The sequence below is a fragment of the Oncorhynchus mykiss genome, chromosome 1 (assembly GCF_057628025.1).
Source record: "Oncorhynchus mykiss isolate SJ-2025 chromosome 1, ASM5762802v1, whole genome shotgun sequence".
NCBI lineage: Eukaryota > Metazoa > Chordata > Actinopteri > Salmoniformes > Salmonidae > Oncorhynchus > Oncorhynchus mykiss.
This window is the reverse complement of record NC_143022.1, coordinates 48,297,259-48,323,590: the sequence shown is the minus strand read 5'-3', so window position 1 is coordinate 48,323,590 and position 26,332 is coordinate 48,297,259. Positions and strand designations below refer to the sequence as shown.

Here is a 26,332-nt window from a genome sequence, read left to right as displayed (position 1 = left end):
TGTTTGAAAAATACAGAATTCTACAACTTCTGGGCAGGGGGACTAGCCCCCCTCCGCACCACCCCCAGCCTCATGTACTTTGTGCACCCTCAGATTTTTCGGGTACACGACGCCTCTGGACATTATAATGATCAATAACAATAATTCCACAGTTAGCATGACTAAGAGGTGTTAGCAACCAGCCTTTCATTTAAACTGGTGTTGACAACTACTAAGATTCGCCCTTTTTTGGGCTTTGTGGCAGCAAATTTTAACCAGAGGCGTTCACAAGACTTTTCTAAACAACCTGCCAGGTGCAGAGGGATCCCTAAAGATCCAACTAGGCAGTGTAATGCTATGAGCACCAAAAATATTAGAATTTTTATTAAATATGTCCCCTGAGCTCCCATGACTGATTTAAGACTAATGAGCATTCTATGAGGGTTTCAAAAAGTCCAATGTTTTTAGCCATCTATCTTAGTGAGAGAAAATAACCAAGTTTTGAATTGAAATGGTTAGTTGAGCTAAGGGAGGGTACAAAAAGACAATATTGAGGCAAATGTTTCCCATATACAGTACCAGTCAAAAGTATGGACACACCTACTGATTCAAGGATTTTTCTTTATTTGTATTATTTTCTACATTGTAGAATAATAGGGAAGACAATGAAACTATGAAATAACACACATGGAATCAATGTAGTAACCAAAAAAAGTGTTAAACAAATCAAAATATGTTTTACATTTGAGATTCTTCAAAGTAGTCATCCTTTGCCTTGATGACATCTTTGCACACTCTTGGCATTCTCTCAACCAGCTTCGTGAGGTAGTCACCTGGAATGCATTTCAATTAACAGGTGTGCCTTGTTATTAAAAGTTAATTTGTGGAATGTCTTTCCTTCTTAATGCGTTTGAGCCAATCAGTTGTTGTGACATGGTAGGGGGGCTATACAGAAGATAGCCCTTTTTGGTAAAATACCAAGTCCATATTATGGCAAGAACAGCTCAAATAAGCAAAGAGAAACGACAGTCCATCATTACTTTAAGACACGAAGGTCAGTCAATCCGCAAAATGTCAAGAACTTTGAAAGTTTCTTCAAGTGCAGTCCAAGTGTTACCACGAAACCCGTGTGTCAATTGGTAGAGCAAGGTGCTTGCAATGCCATGGTTGTGGGTTTGATTCCCATTGGGACCAGTAAGAAATTGTATGCTCTCACTATTGTAAGTCACTCTGGATAAGAGTGTTTTCTAAATGACAAAAACAATATATATAGTTAACTAAGCAAAACATAATTATGAATATATGACCAGATATAGCATGGACTAACTGACATTGGTAGGGGTTCGAGAGGAAAGCCATCATAGACAGATTGGCTACCAATGAAATTGGGGAACAGGTGCATTGAGAGCAACACACACTGAAACGCTTTGTCCGTTGGACTTGTGCCTCTCTCCGTTTGAAAACGGGGGTTATGTTTAAATGCAAAGTTAATATCGATGTAATGCTGGTCAGAGCTTCTCTGTATTTTAGGCCATTCCTAATCCCTTCAATGTTCCGCAGTGGCCGGATCCTAGTCAGAAACAGATGCTGAGCCAGACTTGAAGAGGGAGAGCCCGCGCAAGCAAGGCGGCTTAGCGAAGGTGTTAAGACCAAAGCAAAGCAGCGTGTAAAATAAATACCATTGCAAAAACACAATTTAAACTTGATGATTATCTTCTAATAATATAACCAATAATAGCCCACGTTACTTTTTAACAGATTTGGTAGTATAGTTTTTTTATTATTTTATTTCCCTGAATGTTGTCATAATTGGCAATCATGATCAAAACCCCTCCTTATTAGGGTATTTATTTGATTAAAGGAAAATAATTTAATTTGTCTAAATGCAAATGATGGGCATCTGCTCACTAAGTTGGCTACTCTTAAATATTTTGAATAGACTGGCAGAGTGAAAGTCAGGTAAAGAGTCTATATATTCGGTTAAACAAATAGAGGTTGCAAGAAGGCAATATATATATATTCAAAATGTTAAATCACTTTACTTAATTAACCTGAATTTAAAACAGTTATTCTAGTAGGCTAAACGGTTCAAATAATCATGAGGCAGTATTAACGACTGAATCATTTTCATTTTAATGCAGCCACATCTTGTGTTTAGGGACAAGGAGGGTGGGTGGTGAGAGTGCACCTTATGTGGATATAATATCTTAAAAAATGGGTTTAAATCTTTAAACTGGATTAATTCAGCGACTGACCAGCTGTTGTATCTATATTTGGTTAAGAGAAAACAATCGTGCTGGCTTGGAAAGCTAGTAGAAATTAGTTTCGGTCACTGGGGGCTAAGCTATATTTCCTGCAAACCATCTGCTTGATTTGTACAATAGGGGGATTTTCGAGGGATCGCGAAAGAATAAAATGCTTTGAACATATCAGTGCTGTTTTTTTTTCTTCTGTGAAGGTGGGTGCTGTGTTAAGGTGTCTTAATATGGGTTTGGCTACAGTTTGTCTTTGCCCTGATAAATACACGATTCAATGGTCTGAGAGTAGTCTTCATCAATGTTAATGTGGAAGTGTTTCTGACGATGTTATTATTGTCATGGCTCTTTTGCATAAAAGAGCCATAGCCCAACGCTATTAACCGGAAAATAGGTTAAATAGTCCAAAATAACAAAATCGGCCCTGCTTGCGTAACATGCAGGACTACTGGATCAGAGGGATGGATAGTGGGTAGCCAGCCTACTAGTGAGATCATTTGTCAAATATATTTAAATCATTACAAGTTACAAAAATTGTTAGCCCAAACTTAGCTTCAACATAATAAAACGTAGGCAAAAAAAATCAGTACATTTAAAATCATGTGTTTGCTCAATTTGTCTCGTATGTACTTTCAACTAGAAGTTATTATTTTGGCATTTTACGTTAAAAAAACGTCTGAGGAACTAGTTACACACACTGCTTTTAATATACAACGTTTTCAACTAACATATTTGACACACGTTGACTACATTGTGCATGTTTATTTTTACAGTAATTAGAAGCCTATTAAACATGTCCTCACCTGGGATTTGAACTCACAACCTCATGGAGCGGTAGGTAGCCATAGGGGTTAAGAGCATTGGGCAAGTAACAAACGGTTGCTGGTTTGAATTCCCAAGCCGGCAAGGTGGAAAAGTCTGCCCTTTCAGCAAGGCAGTTACCCCCAACAACTGCTCCCCAGGCGCCAATGACGTGAGACATCGATTAAGGCAGCCCTCCATGATTCAGAGGGGTTGAGTTAATGCGGAAGACGCATTTCAGTTGAGTGCAACTGTCTAGGTATCCCCCATTTCCAACAGTATTCCAAACTTCCTGTTACCCCACAATGTCTGTGTCAAGAACTGATTTCGCCTGTATTGGTGCACTTCAGAGTAAATCTCAGCTCTGTTAAAAGTACACTCAAGAAAAGCTATTTTGAAGGAGTAACATTAAAACAGATTAATATGTTCCACCATGAGACACCTGTACAACTGTAAACAAATACATCGAATCAATGATGAGATAATAGATTAACTGATAATCTACACAGACATGGGGTGTATAGCAGGAAGATCGGAATGCCATGAACCAAGAGGTTGTGAGTTCAAATCCCAGGTGAAGACATATTGAATAATGATTACTCTATACATGAACAATGTAATCACATGTCAAATATGTAAGTTGAAACCATTGTATGGCAAAAGCCTGTTCCACAGCCTTTTCTTAGTTGGATGAACATATGAGACAAATTGAGCAAACTCATCATTTGAAATGTATTTCACGTTTGAGTACACTTTATCATGTTGGTTGGTCATGTTTTTTCAGGTAACACTTTGAGCGAAAAGTTTAGTGAACAAAAACAAAGGAGGTGGAACCAGTAAGTTAATAATAATTAGTTGAAACAACTAGATTTGTTGGTTTGTTTTGTTGTTGTTTTTACAGTGCATGCATCTATCTTCCTGGGACGCGCCTATAGAGCATAATTTCATGGCGATTTACCTTTTGCGCCATCACTTAGGACACCCGTTCTTTCTCTCCCCTTCGCATTCAAAGCAGAACAGTTGACTCTTCAGAAAGAAATGTGTAAGGTAACCACTTGAAAATGAATGGTTAGGATTTAGGAGAACAAACCCGAGAGCAGCAGTCAAACACCATTAGTTGCAGGTCTTAGCCAACAGGCCTCATGATTCACCTCTCCTGTCGTATCACACAGAAAATAACTTCGAAATACTGTATATTCTTCCTCAAATAAACTCTGTTGTTAACTCCCCCAATGGGCGTTTATCATTTTCCTCCTGCAAGCTATCCTGAAACGTGTTTGCTTTGACATACTACAATGAAATGAACCCACGTGTGGCCCAGCATGCGTCTGATCTAGCCCTCTAAACAATGTCTCCCCCTCTACCCGCAGTATACCGTGCAAGAAAAGTAAGTAACGGAAAAAAATCATGCCCTCCATCTATTTGTTTCAACTTGTTTCTAAACTTTTAACTCTTAAAAATATTATCGGACATTAATTGAATGACAGCCGTGTAAACTATGTATAGCTGTCATATTATAGGCTACCCAGTTTATTGGTGATTTATGACTAGGCCTATACATAGGGTACTAGGGGGTAACTAGTCCCCCTTAAGAACAATGTCTAATTGATGACACACAAAAAAAAAACATTTGGGAGAAAAATGGTATGTGGATGAAGGTCAAGATTACGGCATAGGGTTTCATACATGTGTGCTAAAATCCATTTAATCCGTTTTATTTAGAGCTTTGTTAGTAAGTGATACTTAAAAGCTAAGTCTAGTTGTCTTATTTTAACGATTTAAATCAAATTTGGGAGGGAAATGGTGTTGCACCATTAATATCTGCACTATGAGGAGATTTGATGTAAAGTCCCTCTTTCTAACTCACCTGCAAATTAATTGTATTTGTTCTTTCTTTGTTTTTCCTTTTCCATACCATCCATTATGTACAATTGCACTAAATTTGATTTGAATAATGCAAGATTTTATATCCCAGCAGTCTTTCAAATTACATTCGGGAGTAAAAGGTTTTCAACAGCTGTTTTTAATTAATACAAAAATAATATATTGGATTGGAATATAAATAATACAATTAAATAACATTGGAATATAACAGTAACTTAACTAATTAACTCAGTGTAACATTGATGTGGCAACTCTCTTATGCTCTGCTATTGCACGATTCTAATTTGTACCTGTAGGTCACACATTTTTTATCTTTTACTTTTATTTAACCTTTTTTTTAACTAGACAAGTCAGTTTTAAGAACAAATTCTTATTCATAATGACGGCCTACCCTGGCCAAACCCTAACCCGGACGACGCTGGGCCAATTGTGCACCGCCCTATGGGACTCTCAATCACGTCCGGTTGTGATACAGCCTGGACTTGAACCACGGTCTGTGGTGAAGCCTGCAGTATTGCAATGCCTTAGACCATTGCACCACTCAGGAGGCCCCAAATAAAGCTATTCCCACTCACATTGGAGCACAACTCATGAGCCCACCTTCTGCACTGCTCACACCTAATCCAGTCTCCACCTGTGGCTAAAAACAGGGGGAGAGATACCAATTGAAAAGCTCTCTCTTAAAAATGTAGATAGCTACCTAGCTATATGACATAAAATGCTGTGTAAAATAGTTTAAAGGTTATACAGTTGCATTAACTTTAAAGCTATCAGTCACCAATTTAAACATTTACAACTGAAATGTAAGTTACGTTATCTTTTTTAATGTATTTTACCTCAGATGATCTCGTAGTAAGGTTAGTAGCTAGTACTCCTCACAGCTTATGCTAACTAGCTAGCATTTACTGCTAGTGAAGTTGCTAGCTAGAAAGTTAGCATAAACTAGCGTTAACTGGGCTAGTCATGGGGAGCGGGGGTGAGTTGCCCCCAACACACTCATCCAACTTGTACTACTTTACAAATGTTTTTTTTTTTTCTTCTCTCTAAACAAGTGGATTATTTATCTTAAGGCCTTCCTACTTGTACATATGTATTAAAATATATAGATCTAACTTCACTGGAATATATCTACATCTTTTTCAAAATGTATATATTTTTTTCGATCAATTTACCACAAAGGATTTTGTCACAGACAGGGAAAGTGTTGAGAAAATAATTTGGTGACATCTTGTGTTCTTTATGTGAACTACAGGGAGGGGGGGGGGGGGGGCTCGTTACCGCCTACTACCCTAACTATCATGAATTTTTTAATAAAAAAGGCCATATGTCCTTTCTTTTTCTAGATAAATCATAGCGTTCATTCTCGTTCTATATAAAGCTTATAATGACTGTTAAAAGATAATAAGCATCTAATTAGGCTCAGTGCTTCTTTTTTTTGTCCTGTGTTTTGGTCTTCCAAGAAATAGGACACTAATTGCCAAGGCGCACACTGGAACACAACAATTATTTTGAATAAATTCAGTCCTTAAATTCAAAACCGTTTGGTGTCTTACAGCCCAAATTCACGTTCACTAAAGAATGATACTCTAACCGCACATTGAAATCAAGCTGAAAACGATTTTCCAGAAAGATTTGTGTAAGAAATAAAACATGTTGAGAGTTTGACAGTTACTTAATGGATAAGAGATAAGAGCGCCAAGGCCAGAGCTGCACATTATTTTCAGCGGGACCATCGACATCAAACGTGATCGCACAGATCACCAGTTTTAACACACCAGTTCAAATGCTCGGATATGAAACCTGTCTGATTTCCAATGAGAAAAACTGATTGGTACAGATGACAAAGCCTATTGTGCTCATAATATCCTACTGAATATGCTACAAAAAAAATTTAGACAAGAGAAAAAGGTCATACAAAAAAATATAATTACAGTCGGCTGATAATAATCCTCACAAAAAAAATAATAATTATGATCATCATCATAATCATTATACCATAATAATACTACTAATACCGTAATAATAAAACAATAGCCTAACTACAACAATATTTTGAAAACAAGTGAATGTGGATAATATTTACAATTATGACATTTTACAATCAACTTTTGTGGTCATGTAAATTGTCTCACATTGCAACGCATCCTAATAGAAATGAGGGAATCCCTATATTATCCTAGTTCCTCTAACAAGTCCGAAACTAACGACATTATTCAGTTAGGTGCTCAAATGAATTGAATATATATATATTTTTTATAAACCCCCTATTCACAGACTAACGTTGTTTTGGAGTCCTTTAAAAATAACATTTTTTATTAGTTTGTGTGTGCTGCCACCATTATCACAGTGAAAGTTATACCAGAGTGGTAAGTATATGTAAAACGGATGACTACACTTTCTTTGTTATAGGACATTGTCTAGTCTTTGCTTATGAAGTCTAATCCAATCATAAATTGTTTATTCGGACCAATCAGGAGGCACTGAATTTCCCCTGAAAGAAATTCACGTCGAGAACTTTGTTGAACTTCATTGTTAGGCTGTCAGTTCCGAAAGGGCTTTCGTAAAGGTCCACTATAAAACCCTTCTTCTAAAGGGAAGGGCCAGAAGAGAACTGTGAGTCTTTCCACTTGGATCCTATAGGCGAGGGGAAACTCATTCAGTGAGAAAGGGCTCTTTACAATTACTTTTCCGTTACCCATCCAAACAGAGCAATGATGTTCCCTAATGCACTTGCGCCTCCCGCTATATGCCCAAGTCTTCTTCGACCGCCGGCGGCTCTCTCTCTGCCCCAGTCCTTGCATTCAGCTTTCCCCGCCCACTCGAGCTTTTTGGTGGAGGACCTGTTGCGGATCAGTCGTCCGGTGAGCTACTTCCACCGGACGATTCCCTCACCCAGCGTGTCTCCCCTGGCATCAGGAGCCACCACGCTGACCTGCAGTCATCACACTCACCAAGCTGTCATCTCCACTTTAGCACAGACAAGGACTGGTTCTCCTCAGACCGCACTCTCCATTAACCACGACCCTAACTATCTGAAGTTTGGAGTTAATGCCATCCTAGCACCATCAACGAGAAACGGTAAGATTATTGCGAAAGTATAGGCTAATGTAAAAATTGTTAAGAGTGAATTTAGCCTACAAACAGGCGAGCTGCTTTGAATTTATGCAAATGCATGGAGATTATGTATATTTTGTCTACATGATTTAACGAAACGAAATGACAATTAATGTAAATGTTTTTTTCATTTTGAACCACAGCATCGTCTCCACGTTTAATGCATCATGCTATGCACGCAAAAGCCTTCCCTCTGCCATATTTTGACTGTTCGTTTCATCCCTTCATCAGAGCATCATATTTTCCAGGTAAATCCACTTAACCCTGTCATGCCCATGTATTCAGCTGATGTTGTTGAACCTAATAACAATCTGCCTTTATTAGTTGAACCTAAGGAGAATACAATCATTAGTTCAGAGGTTGGGAGCCGTAGAACGCCGTGGAATCAGTCTCGCCAATTTGATGCCCTATTTAGCAGTGCTGACATTTTGCATCAGTCCCCCTAATCTACAAATTAGCCGCAATTGTCATGGTCTAAATTTGAGGCGGATCCCCTCTCACAAGGAAGCTGCTGGCGTCTCTTCATTGCTTCTTTTTCCCACCGAGCCAGTGAACTTAGCTACTGATAACTCACAAAGCTTTCAGCACCATGACCAATTGGTCAGCTCCCTCCGGGAAGCCACACTTGACTTAAACATGCTGTTGATAGGCATTTACCAGTCATGGACTAATTCCCCATTAGAGGCTATTCACTATTTCAATATTCTCACAAGACCACATAGAGTGTTATGCATGTTTATGCATAGTGCTGTTGTGAGAAATCTAAAGTTAGCAAACAGTAAATGGCACAGGATCCTGGAGTAACGTAGTTCAAATATAATGACAGGCTAGCTAATGCTACAATGCTAGGTGTTATATATTTCAAGATTAAGAATAGCTATAGTGAATTCACACATCCTTTGGCTTTTGAATAGTCAACAATAAAGATGGTGATAAGAATAATCTAAAATGGCTACGCTATAAGGTACAGATCTGTGTTAAGAAGACTTATTTTAAGAGCAATAAAACAACTTCAGCCTTATGACTAGCTTTTTGTGTTGATTTAATGACAATGATGGGACAAAAATAGGGCCCAGCCATCACTAGGCTATTCTCCTGGAACCAATTTCCTAAAAGCATTTTTAAGGCTAAGTTAATCGTTAGAACCTTTGTAGGAACATCGCTAAGGGCTCTATTCAATCCGTATCACAGAAGTTAAGCGTCACAGCGTGATTGAAATGTAATGGCAATGTTCACGTTGGCTGAGACAGCGTTCACGGTAAAAGCTGCATATGTCGGCTCAAAAGGAAATTACTTTTAAATGTAGCCCATTTGGCGCAATCAGTAACGCTTCAGCGATACAGATTGAATAGAGCCCTAAATCTCTGAGCTGTTTCCCCAAAACAATCGTTATAGGCCTACTAAAGTTGCAATTGAAAACGCTCGTTATTTACCGACTGCCTCAGACCATGTAGAACAGCTAAGAGCGTATTTAGATGCTTTTTGCCCTTCGCGTCACTTCATATACAGCGGATTCCCAATAAACATATCAAGATGTGTAGGCCCTACAGTATCTGTCTCTCTGTGACCACCGATAACTTCAGAACGATGTTGCCTACAAATACAAATTAGCCAATGTCTTTGCAGTTGTTACAAACACGCGTAGGATAAAAATAGACTTAAAATGAAAACAGAGGGGACTGCATTCAAATATAAAACAGTAGGCTACATAGGCCTATTTTTTTCCCCAATAGTTGACTTTTGAAATCAATATCATGTTCAATCTACTTAGTTATATTTTGCCAATTGTAGGCTACTGTATCATAGGCTATGTAAATATCTGCCTCAATATATTTCATGATGTGTAACAACATGTGCGCAATTATGTGCCAAATATGTGATTTAGGCTAGTACTTTATTAGAGGGTAAACCATTGGAATCGCTATTGGGAAACCGGGGCCAGATGATCTAGGCATGCGGTTGTGTTTAGTTTGAAAGTATAAATCTATTTTGTGGCAGTAATATATGGCTTTAGTGTCCTGTCCTAAGTCTTTTTCAGTTAGTTCATTACTACACAATTACCGTTCACGCTTCATCAGCCCCTCTATCTTTCATTGGGGCTTTCGAAAGGGATACTCTGCCTTTTTACCATACCAATGCTATAAGGGACCAAGCAATGTGCTAATTAGCTGCTTCGTGCCAATTCATTCAGACGGACTGCATTTAAGAACTTAAGAACAAAAAAACCCGTCAATATTTATAGACTTCGAGAGACTTTGCTTTAGACTACGAAAGAATTCGCTTTTATGCACGTTTGTCCCCCCCACCCACTCCCTGAAAAAAAGAAGGCTAGGCTACTTTGTTAAGCAAGGCTTACTTTGTTAGCCTATGTGTGCATTTCCTGGAATGACACGACGCAAAGCTAATGGTATGTTTTTTTCTTTTAGCATCCTCTTCAGTGGTTCCTATCCCCGGTACATTTTCATGGCCGCTGGCTGCAAGAGGAAAGCCCAGGAGGGGGATGCTACGACGGGCAGTGTTCTCTGATGTCCAGCGCAAAGCCCTGGAGAAAATGTTTCAGAAACAGAAATACATCAGCAAACCAGACAGAAAGAAGTTGGCTGCAAAACTAGGGCTTAAAGACTCACAGGTAAAAATAATAAAACAAAAATACAAAAACAACCAGTAGCCTAAGTGAATAAGACCCACATCAATGTAAAATATTCATTGTATGTATATTTGGATTACTGGCATGTTATAATATTATTAGAATAAACCATGACTAGATAGCCTTATAATATTTAATGTATTTTTCAAGGTGAAAATCTGGTTCCAAAACCGAAGAATGAAATGGCGCAATTGCAAAGAGAGGGAGTTGTTGTCCTCCGGAGGTTGCCGGGAACAAACCCTTCCGACTAAGATGAACCCCCACCCGGACCTCAGTGACGTCGGGAAGAAGTCTTGCGAGGAGGAGGTAGACGCGTACAGCCCGCGCGCGGCCTTTTGCCGCTCACCATCAGAGCGCGAACTTTTGAACAGTGTGGAGTCGCACCTCTCTTCGCCTTGCAACTCCAGCAAGCACTCCGACTTCTCAGAATCAGAGGAGGAAGAGATTACAGTGTCTTAATTATGAATAATACACACGTTGTGTTTGTATAAAGTTGTTGGGTCACATATATTGTTGCGTATATTGTATATAAATACATTATTACCCAAATTAGATCCAAGCATCCTTTGATTTTAGTATATTATTTGTCCGTGATATTACCAATTCACCTAGCCCTATACATAAATGTAGGGGCCATATTGGTTGTGGTAGATATTTCAGTGCTTATTAAGGGATTCACTTAGTAAATTAGATGTATTCTTGCAGCTTTTGCTATTTGTACCATATTTTGTAAGGGCCATTTTTATACCAAGAGGATTATACCTGATTTAAATGCTTATATTAGATGCATTGCTTTTAATCTATGTAGATGTTACATCTATAACTTAAAAATAAATATATTATTTGTATGCTTTGTTTAAATGTTGTACTTTGAGAGTATTTTTTCAAATAAAACTAAAATGTAAAGAACGGCTGCTTTCTTGACAATGGTACAACAAACAGAATAACACTTAAAAAGTTTCATTATATTCCCAAGTAAACAATGTTTGATAAGGTTTGTCACTGCTTTTCTTCTCATAAGAAAGACAAGAGTGTCTGAGAGAGTGCAGTGTCTTCTATTGCCGTAGAAATGACAATGAAAAACTCTCCATCTAGGTTTTACACACTTCTACAGGTACTTTCATTTAACTAGGCAAGTCAGTTAAGAACAAATTCTTACTTTCAATGACAGACTAAGAACAAACAGTGGGTTAACTGCCTTGTTCAGGGGCAGAATGACAGATTTGTACCTTGTCAGCTCAGGGATTTGATCTTGCAACCTTTCAGTTACTAGTCCAACACTCTAACCACTAGACTACCTGCCACCCCAGTATAGGGCTATACAACAGGACGTCAGTCACATAGGTAGCCTAAATAATAACAGACCATTACATTATTTCCAACAATGCTACTGAGTTGAGACAATTGAAATGAGTTCAACACACTGAACATTGTTGAACAATATTTTAAACCACGTGAGGTCAAATAAAAACTTGAACCATTTAAAACAACTTAATAAATAAACACTGGTTTATTGATTTCTCGATGAATTAAAAATATGAAAGATGGAAAGTACCGTGTTGTGACCAGATTTATTCTCACAGTCTCATAGTTGTTCACTCTTATAGAAAAAGGAACAACCTGTGGAGGAAGCCTAACTGTAGGCCTACACACATTACTCTGTAGTTTAGTAAAAGATGTACAGAATTTTTTTTGAAAACGTGGGATTCATGATCAAATATATACATCTTCACATTACAAAATAAAAATGTGCATAAACAAAATTCAAACTATTCAATAATTATCAACCACTAGATTCAATAGCATACCTTTCACGTCATTCCAACATCCTAACTGAGTGGGACCAAGAAAAGACAAACGACCACTTTGATTTGTCCTTGCAAGATATGCTAGCAAGATATGCTAGTGAACATTTCTACCTTGCAAAATATTCACAGATCAATGTACCTGCAATACAAATCTTGACAATACTTAAAAATACAAGTAAACTGTTTTGGTTTCAGTCGAAAGTTCCAAATGAATGTTGCAAAGAATTTGTTACTAAGAACACTCATGGGATGAATAGCAACAACACTGACAGATAACGTGGACATTGTGAGGGGGAGCAACCAAAGTGGTACCTCGTAGTAGAGTAAGCTGCTCTGAGAATACTCCATTTTATGAGGGAATAAAGCCTAGTTACTCCAATACAGCAACTCCGAGGATCCCATTAACACTGGACGCAAATGGAACTGGTGCTAATTCTTCAGAGTGAGCGACTAGACACGGCAGCCTCCGTCTCAAAGCCATGCAGTCGCTCTGATCCTTTTCTAGCCAGAGACCTTTCAGATGTGGGTCTACATGTCCAATGCGCCTCTATACAGGGAAACACCGTGTTGGAACATTTCATGCAGGGATGGAGCTCTGTCTAGAGCTGAAGAAAAGACAAACAAGGGCTTTTGGGATACTGTTTGAAACGCTCACGAGGTGTAAAGTTCTCATCTTCCTCAGGAGAGCACCAACAATCCGAAAAGTATCACTGATTTCAAGATATCCAAAACAAAAGCCTAGACCTTCTCGCTACCAGCTAGCTGCACATAAACGATGTGGAGTCATTTTCATCAAAGTACGAGCAAGTTAGCAGCCCCTAAACTCTGCACCGCCTCTATAGAAATCAAGTATATCAAAGGCATTGTCAATGCATGTGACCACCGTTGTTAATAAAGGCAGCAAGGCATCATTTGAAAGTTAAGCACCAAAAATATGTCTCTTCACTAAGAAAATGCACACAAGTCAAGCTCTGTGAAGCGGAGTGACCGTATGTACAGTTTTTGCTACTCAGTTTGGACCACATAGCTATAGCCTAGATTAGGTCACAGTCAAGGCAACTGGTTTGATGTCTCATAAACTACGTCATTCATTCTATATGGCTGTGTCTTTGTCTGTGACTGTAAACAGACTCCTAATAAACACTGAACACAGTAGAAATACTGAGGTGAAATTATTCAGGCTATTGAACTTTGACTGGGATTTCCATCTCAGGTTACCTGCACCCAGTACATCTATTTATTATCTTATGTATCAGTACACAGTGTAAATAGTGAGTTCCAACTGGTATATAAGATGCTCTGACTGCCTAAAGACATGAAATCGCAGAGGTCAAATTCTAACTTGAAATACATGACCGAACGTTGAACCTCATATCAATGGATGATTAACGCAAAAGGTATGTTCATTTAGGATGTGTCCCAGAGTGAGTACTAGCTGACAGAGGGAGACTCATAGTGTGTACTCCCGTGGTGAGTCCAGCATGTTGTCTTCATGGGGATCCTGGTTGCTGTTGGAGTCGCTGTCGTAACTCTGAGTGCTGCCGGAGCAGTGGGCTGCCTCCTTCAACCTCATCAGCATGTTCATCTGTGGAGATGTATAGAGGTCAGAGGTCAGATAGCTTGTCGCCTACATAGAGACACTCATGCTAAACATAAAGCCGCGGATAGTCTTTCAATAAGGTGCTTTTAAAGAGTATGTTCTTGGATACAAATATCAAGTCAAACCTTTGTTCATACAGACCATCATCACATTCAGGATTATTATGTAATGCCATACCAAACATACTTTCTTGATTATTTCAGAGTCCAACTATTTAGGTTAAAGGTTGTCAGAAAAGTTAACAGGAGGTGTAAGACTTGTATCAACGTACCAGGGGGTCTCCGTCTGTGCATCCCTGGGGAAGCTGTTTTCTGGGACAGCCATCTTTGGAGATGGAGTATCCATCGAAGCCCACGTCCTCTGGCCGGAGCTGCAGCAGCTGGGGCCATTCGTGCTGCAGGGGGTTGGCTGCCCAGGGGTAGCTCTCCATCACCCACCGTGCTGGATCCTCCCAAGGAGCTCTCCTCCCATACATCTGGAGGATGGACAGAATCATAATAACTGCTCAGTGATTTTCATTAAGAACAGTAAGTGTGTGTCAGCTTATTATAAACAGTGCCTTCAGAAAGTATTCACACCCCTTGACTTTTTGTTGTGTTACAAAGTGGGATTAAAATGGATTTCATTGTCAGTTTTTGACAGCAATCTGCACAAACTACTCTGTAATGTCAAAGTGGAAGAAAAATCTGAACATTTGTAAAAAATGTTAAATAAAACAGTGATATATCTTGATTCGATTAGTATTCAACCACCTGAGTCAATACATGTTAGAATCACCTTTGGCAGTGTGCCTTTCTGGGTAAGTCGTCTAAGAGCTTTCACAAGTGGATTATGCAACATTTGCCCATTATTATTTTCTAAATTCTTCTAACTCTGTCAAATTGGTTGTTGATCATTGCTAGACAACCATTTTCAGGTCTTGCCATAAATTGTCAAGCAAATTTAAGTCAAAATTGTAACTTGGCCACCCAGGAACATTCACTGTCTTCTTGGTAAGCAACTCCAGTTTGGCCTTGTGTTTTAGGTTGTTGTCCTGCTGAAAGTTGAATTCCTCTCCCATTGTCTGGTGGAAAGTAGACTGAAACAGGTTTTCCTCTAGGATTTGTAGGGAATTTCCTCCCGAGTCTGTAGGGGAGTTGCAGTGATGGGACAACCAATGCAACTACCAATTGGATATTACGAAATTAGGGAGAAAAAGGGGGTAAAAGTTAAAAAAAATAAAAAAATAAAAAAAATAAAACTTTCCCTTTGTATTCAGGAAAATAAGTTAATTCCTTTGGAACATTTTTTGCAGTATCACTTTAGAGCCTTGTTGCAAACAGGATGTATGTTTTGGAATATTTGATTCTGTACAGGCTTCCTTCTTTTCACTGTCATTTAGGTTAGTATTGTGGAGTAAATACAGTGTTGTTGATCAATCCTCCGTTTTCCCCCATCACAGCCATTAAACTCTGTAACTGTTTTAAAGTCACCATTGGCCTCATGGTGAAATCCCTGAGCGGTTTCCTTCCTCTCCGGCAACTGAGTTAGGAAGGACACCTGTATCTTTGTAGTGCCTGGGTGTATTGATACAACATCCAAAGTGTAATTAATAACTTCACCTTGCTCAAAGGGATATTCAATGTCTTCTTGAATTTTTTTAAATCTACCAATAGGTACCCTTCTTTGTGAGGGATTGGAAAACCTCCCTGGTTTTTGTGGTTGAATCTGTGTTTGAAATTCACTGCTCAACTGAGGGACATTACAGATAACATTTCAGCTTTTAATTTTGAATTCATTTGTAAGCATTTTGAAAAACAGAATGGGGTATTGTGTGTAGACCAATGACAAAAACATCTACATTGAATCCATTTTAAATTCAGGCTGTAACACAACAAAATGTGGAAAGTGTAAATACTTTCTGAAGGCACTGTACATACTCTATGTAGTATCTCTCTGTGTCCGTGCGTTAGTTTACGAACCATTATTAAAAGGGATAGCGCTACTACAAATGTAAATTGATGCCACATTTCAAACGTTATGTCATTGTACCTGCAGCCCCTCTCGGACAGCCTCCAGCATGTAGGGAATGATGGAATAGTTCCACAGATCTGTGAACCACACTCTGATTCCCTCCACATCCATGGGACAAGACAGGAAGAGGCGGGGCCCTGGGAGGTAGAGAGACAGACATTTTCAACAAAACATCCCTTTCATTCCATAGAACCTTCAATCTTGTCCCTTATATATATTCTTTATTGACAAATCTCAAATATACAATTGAAAAGTATGTGTTCATTCAAGTATAGTGTATTAATCTATTTCTTAAATCCTAATGTAAAAAAACATGGCCAGATAATGTAATAACAAAAGGAGAAAAGAAGAAGATGAATGTGATTTCCTTTGAATCTTACCGATGGTGACATCCGAGGAGCTGTGGGACTCTAGGAAGCGGTTGAGGTGATGCCAGACAGTAGGGACCCACTCGATGATCCTCACCAGCTCAGTGTTGCGCTGCCGGCTGCTGATCTCCGTCTCCATCAGCCTCCTCCTCAGGAACCGACCCAGGAAGCCCTTCACTGGCTCAGTGTGGTTGGCACACAGCACCCACCTAGAGAGGACACACACAGGAAACAGACAACAGCAGAGAGGGTGATCAGTTACTGTTCAAACAGACCTCAAACGAGGGTTAGGCAGAGGACATATCACTGTTTAAATACCGCCCTCTTGTGGCGGCTACATAACGCAGCAATTACATTTTACATTTCAGAATAGAGATGACATCAAATAACATTATCTTGTAACTGTAAAAAAGACAGTAACACATTATAGATATGATGTACCTGAAGTTATGATGAAGCTGCAGGTTGGGAGTGGATGATGTAGCCTGGTTCATTGTTCCAATGATATAAGGACTGGGAACAAACAAGGCAATACATTTCAGATTAAGAACAAGCAAATAAACACTGTGTGAGTGTGTGCACCTGTGTGCATGCGAGCCTGTGTGTGTGTGTGCGCCTGTGTGTGTGTCTGTGTGTCTCTGTGTGTGTGTGTGTGTGTGTGTGTACTGACCATCGGTGGTGCTTGCAGCTGAGCAGGCCATTGAAGACCTCTCCTAGAGAGCTGACGTTGTGCAGGTTGTCCAGTACTACCACCAGGGGCATGTCCACCCCATGACTCGTACTGTTGCAATGGTCAGCCAGGTTAGACAGGTACTGACGCAGCTCCTGGACACCAGAGAGAAGAGTTGACAAAGACAGTACAGTTAATCATTTCCACATGAACCACAAAATGATTCCCCATACAGCCTCTAAAATACCACAGTACATTACTAATGACATATCAAGCATTTCATCTATAGAGGGGTTGCAGGTGCGTCACAAATCACCGAGCAACCACACCAGGCTCCATGTTGGAAGACCAGAGTCAGTCTGCTGGAACTTTGGTGCCTATGTGTCCTCCAATCTTTCACATGGCTGGCTGTAGTGATGGGAAACCGAGGCTTAGTGAACCCTTTGGGGCTTTCATGAAATTCCAATAGTGTGCAACTGCAGCCTGCAATTTGGGGTGTTCCTGCATGTGGGCATTCCTGCATCTGCAAGAACACCTCTCCTCGAGTATCCCATTGGTTCCTGCATGAACTCTTACTAGTTAGATAGCACACAGTGTCGCCCCCGGCTCCCGCCTGCTGTGTACCAAAGTCCTCCTTCGGATTAGCTGGCTAAGCTAGCACACAGTGTCCTTTTCTCCCACCTGCCGAACAGCTGTTCTCGTCGTCGTTAACAGAACTGCTGGAAAACATTGCCTGAAAGGCAGGGGTGAACGACACTGTCTACCGGTGTACGGCTAGCTAGCCTCTTAAGGATCGGACCCTTTTTTTCAATTTTCGCCTAAAATGACATACCCAAATCTAACTGCCTGTAGGTCAGGACCTGAAGCAAGGATATGCATATTCTTGATAACATTTGAAAGGAACCCCTTTGAAGTTTGTGGGAATTTGAAATTAATGTAGGAGAATATAACACATTAGATTTGGTAAAAGATAATACAAAGGAAAAACATGTTTTTTTCATTATTTTTGAAATGCAAGAAAAAGGCCACAATGTATTATTCCAGATTAGGCACAGTTTAGGTTTTGGCCACTAAATGGTAGCAGTGTATTTGCAAAGTGTTAGACTGATCCAATGAATCATTGCATTTCTGTTCAAAATGTTGTTTCAAGTCTGCCCAAACGTGCCTAATTGGTTTATTAATACAGTTTCAAGTTCATAACTGTGCACTGTCCTCAAAGAATAGCATGGTATTCTTTTATAGCTACTGTAAATGGGACAGTGCAGTTAGATTAACAATCATTGAAATTTTCTGCCCATTTCAGATATGTCTATGTCCTGGGAAATGTCCTTGTAACTTACAACCTTATGCTAATCACATTAGTGATTAGTGATAAAAAAAACTTTGGATCGATAAATTGATGATTACCAATAACAACTACTAGAGAGGTTTCATTTACAATCACTGTTTAAGAAAAAAATAAAATCTAAATCGATCCTGTCAAGATTCTATAAAAGTGTGCTATGATTTCAGGATAGATTCCTCTGACATTTGGCTCTAGGCCCTGAGCTATCTTTCCACCTGATGTTGCGATTTGACCTCAGAGCATTTCACATGATTCTGTACGTAATTCCGAGACACATCATTGAGCATGATATGTTACGTTTCATATGAAATGTATTCATTTTTGGATGTCCCTCACCCATTTGTAAATGTTACGAATTACAATGAGTATTATATGTTACACATTTACAGAACGTATAATATGTTTACGAATTTGCTAAATGTATGATATATTACGGATTCTAGTGACTAACATTAGCTAGTTCACTAACGTTAGCTAGGCTAGGGGTTAGGGTTGCATTAAGTTTAAGTTTAGGCATTAGGTTAGAGGGTTAAGGTTAGGGGAAGGGTTAGCTAACATGGTAAGTAGTTTTAAAGTAGATAAAAAGTAGTAAGTTGCTATGTAGATAAAATGCTAAATCTGTCTGTGATGAGATTCGAACTCACAAAACTCTGGAATAACGCCAGCTCATTAACCCCGATCGACCACACTTCTTTCATTTTTGACTTAAGTAACCATCTGTCTTATTTAGCCATTCCAAACGTAACATATCATACTAAATGGAGTGTCGCGAATTTGAGACCAGGTTGGCTAAGAAGGTGAAATATCTAGTTAAAAAACCGAAAGCTTTCAGCAGAGGTTGGTGCACTCGGTTACGAGTTCCAACACCTGTCTGATGATAGTGTGACGTCCAAAGCTTTGAATGTCATTATCACGTGGTATTGTTACTTTGATCAGAGAGGAAGAGAGGCCCAACTCGGCGGAAAATCTGTCTCCCTCCATCAGGTAAAAAAAAATGTATGGCCTATTTGCTACATGAGGTTTATTTGTGGAAAAGAAGTTTCGTAATGCTGAAGTTGTTACGAGTAACGACATAAGTTGGACACCTGACATCCCGGCAACTGTGAGAAAATATCGGAGTTGTCTCTGCATATTCATGACATGAGGCTAGTAGCATAGCATCTCTCTCTATTGAATACAGACGGTTGACGGGATTACAATAATGAGATGTATCCACCAATCCAAAGAAAGGACAGGCAGGAGCTAAACAGCCCACAGTGCCGCTTTGCAGACAAGGGCTTCCATTGTTAGAGACGTATCTTGTCAGGAAATCCATAATCTTTGCTTTGATACAAGCATTGATATGTTGTGTCGAATCAGTATGCTTTGAAAATGGCATCAGAGCTCCGGTATCAATCATCCCATCACTAGCTGGCTGCATTTTGCTACCACCAAAAACCTTGGGAAGATTTCTCATTATTTCGTTTTTCTTAGGACCCAGAAAATGGAGGTAGTGGGAGAACATATTTATATTTACAAGATACATACATTTAGAAAATGATCAAAAACAATATATTATTAGCTAGCTAGCTTGCTACAGTAACTTCGTGTTAGTGTGCAGGCTAAAGTTAACCCAAATGAGCCTCTAATGTAATGTTATCTAGTGTCACACCCTGATCTGTTTCACCTGTCTTTGTGCTTGTCTCCACCTCCCTCCAGTTGTCACCCATCTTCCCCATTTATCCCCAGCGTATTTATACCTGTGTTCTCCGATTGTCTGTTGCCAGTTCATTTTGTTTCGTGAAACCCACCAGCGGTTTCCCCCTTGCTCCTGTCTGTTCTAGTTCCTGTTTTAGAGTTTTTCCCGGTTTTGACGTTTCTGCCTGCCCCGACCTTGAGCCTGCCTGCCGTTCTGGACCTTTTGAACCCTATCTGGATTACTGACCTCTGCCTGCCTCTGACCTGTCATTTTACCTGCCCCTGTATTAGTAATAAACTTTTGTTACTTCGACACTGTCTGCATCTGGATCTTACCTGAAACGTGATACCTAGCTAGCTAGCCAACTTTACAGACGGTATAACTAGCTAAGTGAAAAAATATATCACCCGCAGGCTAACTCCCGAGTGGCACAGTGGTCTAAGATACTGAATCTCAGCGTCAGGATGGATCTCAGGATGTTCACCTTCCAACAGGACAATGACCCTAAGCATAACGCTAAAGCAATACTCTAGTGGTTTAAGGAGAAACATTTAAATGGCTTAGAATGGCCTAGTCAAAGCCCAGACCTCAATCCAATTGAAAATCTGTGGTATGACTTAAAGATTGCTGTACACCAGCAGAACACATCCAACTTAAAGGAGCTGTAGCAGTTTTGCCTTGAAGAATGGGCAAAAATCCCAGTGGCTAGATGTGCCAAGCTTATAGTGGCACACCCCAAGAGACTGTAATTGCTGCAAAAGGTGGCTCTACAAAGTATTGACTTAGGTTGTGAATAGTTATGTACCCTCAAGTTCTGTTTTTTTGTCTTATTTCTTGTTAGTTTTACAATAAAAAAAATGTTCATCTTCAAAGTAGTACGCATGTTGTGTAAATCAAATGATACAACCCCCCCAACAAATCCATTTTAATTCCAGGTTGTAAGGCAACAAAATAGGAAAAATGCCAAGGGGGTGAATACATTCGCAAGCCACTGTACATCCTTCTATACCATGGTTTATATATGTACCTATGTTATCAAAAATACAGTTTAAAAGCCACGCACAATGTATAAACCTATTACAACTGGAGCAGACCAAACCTGCTGGGTTTGTAAACGTTAGACATTTTAGTAAGAAGTAGAGTATTACTACAAAAGCAAAAAAAGTAAATAGCAGTGATGGCGAACCTCGCTCCACTGATCGTTGATCTACGTTGATCTATCTACGTCATATGTCACCTGGCAACACTCTTTTCCAATTACTGTATCCTCCAACAGTTCCAATTTGCAAATGTAAGGGGAATAAGCATTTCCATTTGTGAATCTCCTCTATCATATATTTCCATATCGGTTACATTTTGGCACCTCCACTATCATACAGAAAGTATCCCTACATTCAACATATTAATCATGATAGTGTTTGACAGACCTTGCTGGACTTGTGGTCTACGTTGAACGTGGCAATGGTCCCGTCGGTGACCTCTCTCCCTTCCCTCAGCACTATGTGTTCGGCCAATCGGCTGGCCAGGAAACTCTTCCCGGTGCCACTGGGGCCAGACAGGATGATCCGACGGTGCTCATGGAGCTGGGACACGTAGCGCTGCAGCAGGGGTTTGGGGATCAGCGTCTCAAACACCAAGTCGTCTTGGCTGTGCTCACACACACCTGCAGGCAGGGGGCAGCAGAGGACACATATATTAAAGTATAGGTTCACTGGTGTTGTTATTGACTGATCCAGACCGCTTTGAATTACAGGGTTCAAATTTATTTAAATATTGACTGCTAGCAAAAACAACGCGAGTGGTAGAGGTATAGTTCTAATTTTCCAAACTTCCGAGAGTTCCATTCTTGCCCATACCTTTGAGGGAGACAGAGATGGTGTCACTGTCTCCAACGAGGTATCCACAGGGCAGAAGTTCAGGGGTGTCAGTCCCACGTGTGCGATGGATGTCCCCGATGCTATAGCCCAGGACACTGTCTGAGTTTAGACCCAGCTGGCTCACTGGGTCCACGTGGATAATGTACTCCTGCAGGACCAGGGACCAATCAAACATCAGATACAGGGCAATGGACCACCAACCAATCACATGTCAGATACAAGTGTCACTCTAGTCACTCCTATAACAGGCTGAGTTTTTAGTGTCTGTTGATTTACCTTAAAGAGACGTCTGACCACCCCATCCAGCACATCCCATTTGGTTTTCCCACTGACACCAATGCAACCAATCAGGAAATGGCGAGGTCTACGCTCCTATAAAATATGAGGACGAATTTATCATAAGATCTGATATTAAGGACAAATAAGTTGAAAGGCATACATTTTTTTGGTAGCCATTGTAATTTCTGGTGGGTTGGAAGTGTTAGAAGTTTCGTACCTCTTTCCACTTGGCATCCTCATCTAGAGTTACAACCACCTTGACGTGTCGTCCTTCTTTCCGTGAGCTACCGTCCCCGTTGTCCTCCAACAACATGTCTACAGAGACAGGGACATAGATATTAGCTACAGCAGACAGGACTACAAACACACACACACGGACAGGTGAATGCACGTGCTCACGCACAAAGACTAACACAGGCGCGATCGCATGCACGCACGCTCGCTCACTCACACACTCTCTCTTACCGAGGCTGGTGGACTCTGTTAGAGCGAGGCTATGCTGTGACTGGCCCACTGAGGGTGAGGCCACTGAGGCCTGTGAGGCTGCTCTGCTGCAGCTGCCCTGACTCTCCATCTTCAGACAATCGTTCTCGGTCTTCAGCCTCTCTATCTCGCCCTGCGGACAGGTTACAAAACACCAGGTCACACACAGCTCACAGCATCGTACGACTTTGTATTTGGCATGCTTTGTGATGGCCAATGTTTGCGTGGTCATTGCTAGGGTGAGGAGTTTCCCCCTGACCATGCAAACCTTGACCAGGAAAATGCCAGGTCACTAGGTCAGGGAAACCTCCAGGCCCTCATCATGTCATATCAATGGTCACATGTGGTCCTGTTTCAGACACCCTCACCTGCATGCGGTTCATGGACTCCCTGAGCTGGTCCAGCTGGTGGGCGGAGCTGAGGGCCTCCAGGCGTATGTCAGTCAGCTTCATCTCCTTGTCTCGGAGCTCGCTGCGGAGCGCCATCACCGTCTCCGCCTCGCTGTCTGTGCACTCTGAGATCCTGCACACGAGACAGATGTCTGGTCAGTTCAGGGATAAACAGAATGCTAGTCCTCAAGAGCACATCCCCGAGAAACCTCATGGAGCACAATTATAATTTTCTTACAAAGATTTTTTTTTTTTAACTCAGTAACATGCTGTACAAATGATTGGTTTGTCACTGCAAAAAATTATTGTCGCTTATTCCAAGTTAATCCAGAGGCACTGAATCACTGTGCGATAGATAGATAGGGGTTCAGGCAATTGTAAACAGGACAAGATCAAGGTCCTGTGAAGGATGTGTGTGATTGGCTCAGAATTCCAGTTGCAATGGCACAACATGGCATGAGTGATCGAGTCGATATTAATTGGTTAAATAATAATTTGGTGCATCAAGGACATTTGTTAGGATTAGCCATCATCAGAATTGCTCATAAAGTGAATGTGGGTTATTCAGACATTTTTCATACTCTATTACCGAGCGAGAGAACCAGTCCTCAACACCCCAGTGATACCGCCCCAGGCACGCCCACTAACAGGCAGGGGAGAGAGAAATGGACTAGAGACACACACAGACAAACAGACGGACAAGAGAAGAACAGCTTCAATACAAACATCCAACTATTGACTAAAACAATGAGGCCATGCAGTCTCTAATGATAACATACACATACATACAAAGCTTGGGGTACTGGGATATACAGTGTATATACACACACACACACACACACACACACACACACACACACACACACACACACACACACACACACACAGTACCAGTCAAAAGTTTGGACACACCTACTCATTCAAGGTTTTTCTTTATTTGTAGAATAATAGTGAAGACATCAACACTATGAAAGAACATGTGTAGAATCATGAAGTAACCAAAAAAAGAGTTAAACAAATCAAAATATATTTTATATTTGAGATTCTTCAAAGTAGCCACCCTTTGCCTTGATGACAGCTTTGCACACTCTTGGCATTCTCTCAACCAGCTTCATGGGGAATGCTTTCCAACAGTCTTGAAGGAGTTCCCACATATGCTGAGCACTTGTTGGCTGCTTTTCCTTCACTCTGCGGTCCAACTCATCCCAAACCCTCTCAAATGGGTTGAGGTCGGGTGATTGTGGAGGTCAGGTTATCTGATGCAGCACTCCATCACTCTCCTTCTTGTTCAAATAGCCCTTACACAGCCTGGAGGTGTGTTGGGTCATTGTCCTGTCGAAAAACAAATGATAGTACCACTAAGCTCAAACCAGACGGGATGGCATATCGCTGTAGAATGCTGTGGGAGCCATGCTGGTTAAGTGTGCCTTGAATTCTAAATAAATCACTGACAGTGTCACCAGAAAAGCACCCCCACACCATCACACCTTCTCCTCCACGCTTCACGGTTGGAACCACACCTGAAGAGATCATCTGTTTACCTACTCTGGGTATCACAAAGACACGGCAGTTGGAATCTAAAATCTAAAATGTGGACTCATTAAACCAAAGGACAGATTTCTACCGGTCTAATGTCCATTGCTCGTGTTTCTTGGCCCAAGCAAGTCTCTTCTTCTTATTGGTGTCCTTTAGTAGTGGTTTCTTTGCAGCAATTTGAACATGAAGGCATGATTCATGCAGTCTCCTCCGAACAGTTGATGTTGAGATGTGAATGTTACTTGAACTCTGTAAAGCATTTGTTGTTTGGGCTGCAATCTGAGGTGCAGTTAACTCTAATGAATATTTCCTCTACAGCAGAGGTAACGCTGGGTCTTCCTTTCCTGTGGAGGTCCTCATGAGAGCCAGTTTCATCATAGCGCTGGATGGTTTTTGCAACTGCACTTGAAGAAACTTTCAAAGTTCTTGAAATTTGAAATATTTCCTTCTTTGAGTCAACTGATTGGCTCAAAGAAGGAAATACATTCCACAAATTAACTTTTAACAAGGCACAAGGTTAATTGAAATGCATTTCAGGTGACTACCTCATGAAGCTGGTTGAGAGAATGCCAAGTGTGTGGGCAACTTTGAAGAACATCAAGGCAACATCAAGGCAACTTTGAAGAATCTCAAATATATTTTGATTTGTTGAACCCTTTTTTTGGTTACTACATGATTCCATGTGTGTTATTTCATAGTTTTGATGTCTTCCCTTGAATGAGAAGGTGTGTCCAAACTTTTGACTGGTACTGTATATATACAGTGGCAAGAAGAACCCTTTGGAAATACCTGTATTTCTGCACAAATTTGTCATAACATTTGATCTGATCTGCATCTAGGTCACAACAACAGACTAACACAGTCTGCTTAAACTAATAACACACTTGTGTTTTTATTGTAAACATTCATAGTGCAGGGTGGGAAAAGTATGTGAACCCTTGGATTTAATAACTGGTTGACCCTCCTTTGGCAGCAATAACCTCAACCAAACATGTTCTGTATTTGTGGATCAGACATGCACAACGGCCAGGAGGAATTTTGGACCATTCCTCTTTACAAAACTGTTTCAGTTCAGCAATATTCTTTGGATGTCTGGTGTAATCTGCTCTATTGAGGTCATGCCACAGCATCTCAATCGGGTTGAGGTCAGGACTCTCCAGAAGGCATATTTTCTTCTGTTGAAGCCATTCTGTTGTTGATTTACTACTGTGTTTTGGGTCGTTGTCCTGTTGCATCACCCAACTTCTGTTGAGCTTCAATTGGCGGACAAAGACACTTGGGAATGACTTTTTCGGTGATAGCAAGCTATCCAGGCCCTGAGGCAGCAAAGCAGCCCCAAACCATGATGCTCCCTCCACAATACATTACAGTTGGGATGAGGTTTTGATGTTGGTGTGCTGTGCCTTTTTTCTCCACACGGTGTTGTGTGTTCCTTCCAAACAACTCAACTGTAGTTTCATCTGTCCAGAGAATATTTTGCCAGTAGCACTGTGGAACATCCAGGTGCACTTTGGTAAACTTCAGAAATGCAGCAATGTTTTTTTGGACAGCAGTGGCTTCTTCCGTGGTGTCCTCCCATGAACACCATTCTTGTTTAGTGTTTTAC

General features: G+C 40.4%; 2 protein-coding genes across 32 annotated transcripts in view; one reads left to right on the top strand and one right to left on the bottom strand.

The window, feature by feature from the left end:
- Nucleotides 1-7,521: 7,521 nt before the first annotated feature.
- Nucleotides 7,522-11,589, top strand: LOC110524015 (homeobox protein DBX1-B). Its single transcript, XM_021603297.3, has 4 exons — nt 7,522-7,997; nt 8,177-8,281; nt 10,460-10,662; nt 10,831-11,589. The coding sequence occupies exons 1-4, from the start codon at nt 7,631-7,633 to the stop codon at nt 11,137-11,139; spliced, it is 984 nt and encodes a 327-aa protein (XP_021458972.3). The 5' UTR covers nt 7,522-7,630; the 3' UTR covers nt 11,140-11,589.
- A 582-nt stretch (nt 11,590-12,171) lies between these two features.
- The window catches only part of LOC110524008 (neuron navigator 2), a 158,825-nt gene continuing 144,664 nt past the window's right edge, over nt 12,172-26,332 (bottom strand). For 17 of the 31 annotated variants that reach the window (XM_036978712.2, XM_090232915.1, XM_090232919.1 and 14 more), the window contains 13 exons: nt 23,780-23,860; nt 23,170-23,323; nt 22,784-22,934; nt 22,536-22,633; nt 22,316-22,411; nt 22,019-22,187; nt 21,590-21,825; nt 17,140-17,294; nt 16,911-16,982; nt 16,482-16,678; nt 16,120-16,238; nt 14,360-14,563; nt 12,172-14,073 (listed from right to left, as the gene is read on the bottom strand). In XM_036978712.2, the coding sequence (XP_036834607.2) occupies nt 13,939-14,073; nt 14,360-14,563; nt 16,120-16,238; nt 16,482-16,678; nt 16,911-16,982; nt 17,140-17,294; nt 21,590-21,825; nt 22,019-22,187; nt 22,316-22,411; nt 22,536-22,633; nt 22,784-22,934; nt 23,170-23,323; nt 23,780-23,860 (1,867 nt within the window). In that variant the 3' untranslated portion in view covers nt 12,172-13,938. The remainder of the gene's footprint in view (nt 14,074-14,359; nt 14,564-16,119; nt 16,239-16,481; nt 16,679-16,910; nt 16,983-17,139; nt 17,295-21,589; nt 21,826-22,018; nt 22,188-22,315; nt 22,412-22,535; nt 22,634-22,783; nt 22,935-23,169; nt 23,324-23,779; nt 23,861-26,332) is intronic. The other 14 variants (XM_090232955.1, XM_090232961.1, XM_036978741.2 and 11 more) reach the window with 1 other exon arrangement.

What these genes read in the sequence shown, in the direction of transcription:
- LOC110524015 (XM_021603297.3), top strand. Translation starts at nt 7,631, where the DNA reads ATGATGTTCCCTAATGCACTTGCGCCTCCCGCTATATGCCCAAGTCTT. An exon ending in CAGAGCATCATATTTTCCAG is followed by an intron (nt 8,282 to 10,459) that starts GTAAATCCACTT and finishes TTTTTCTTTTAG; the next exon opens with CATCCTCTTCAGTGGTTCCT. An exon ending in TAGGGCTTAAAGACTCACAG is followed by an intron (nt 10,663 to 10,830) that starts GTAAAAATAATA and finishes GTATTTTTCAAG; the next exon opens with GTGAAAATCTGGTTCCAAAA.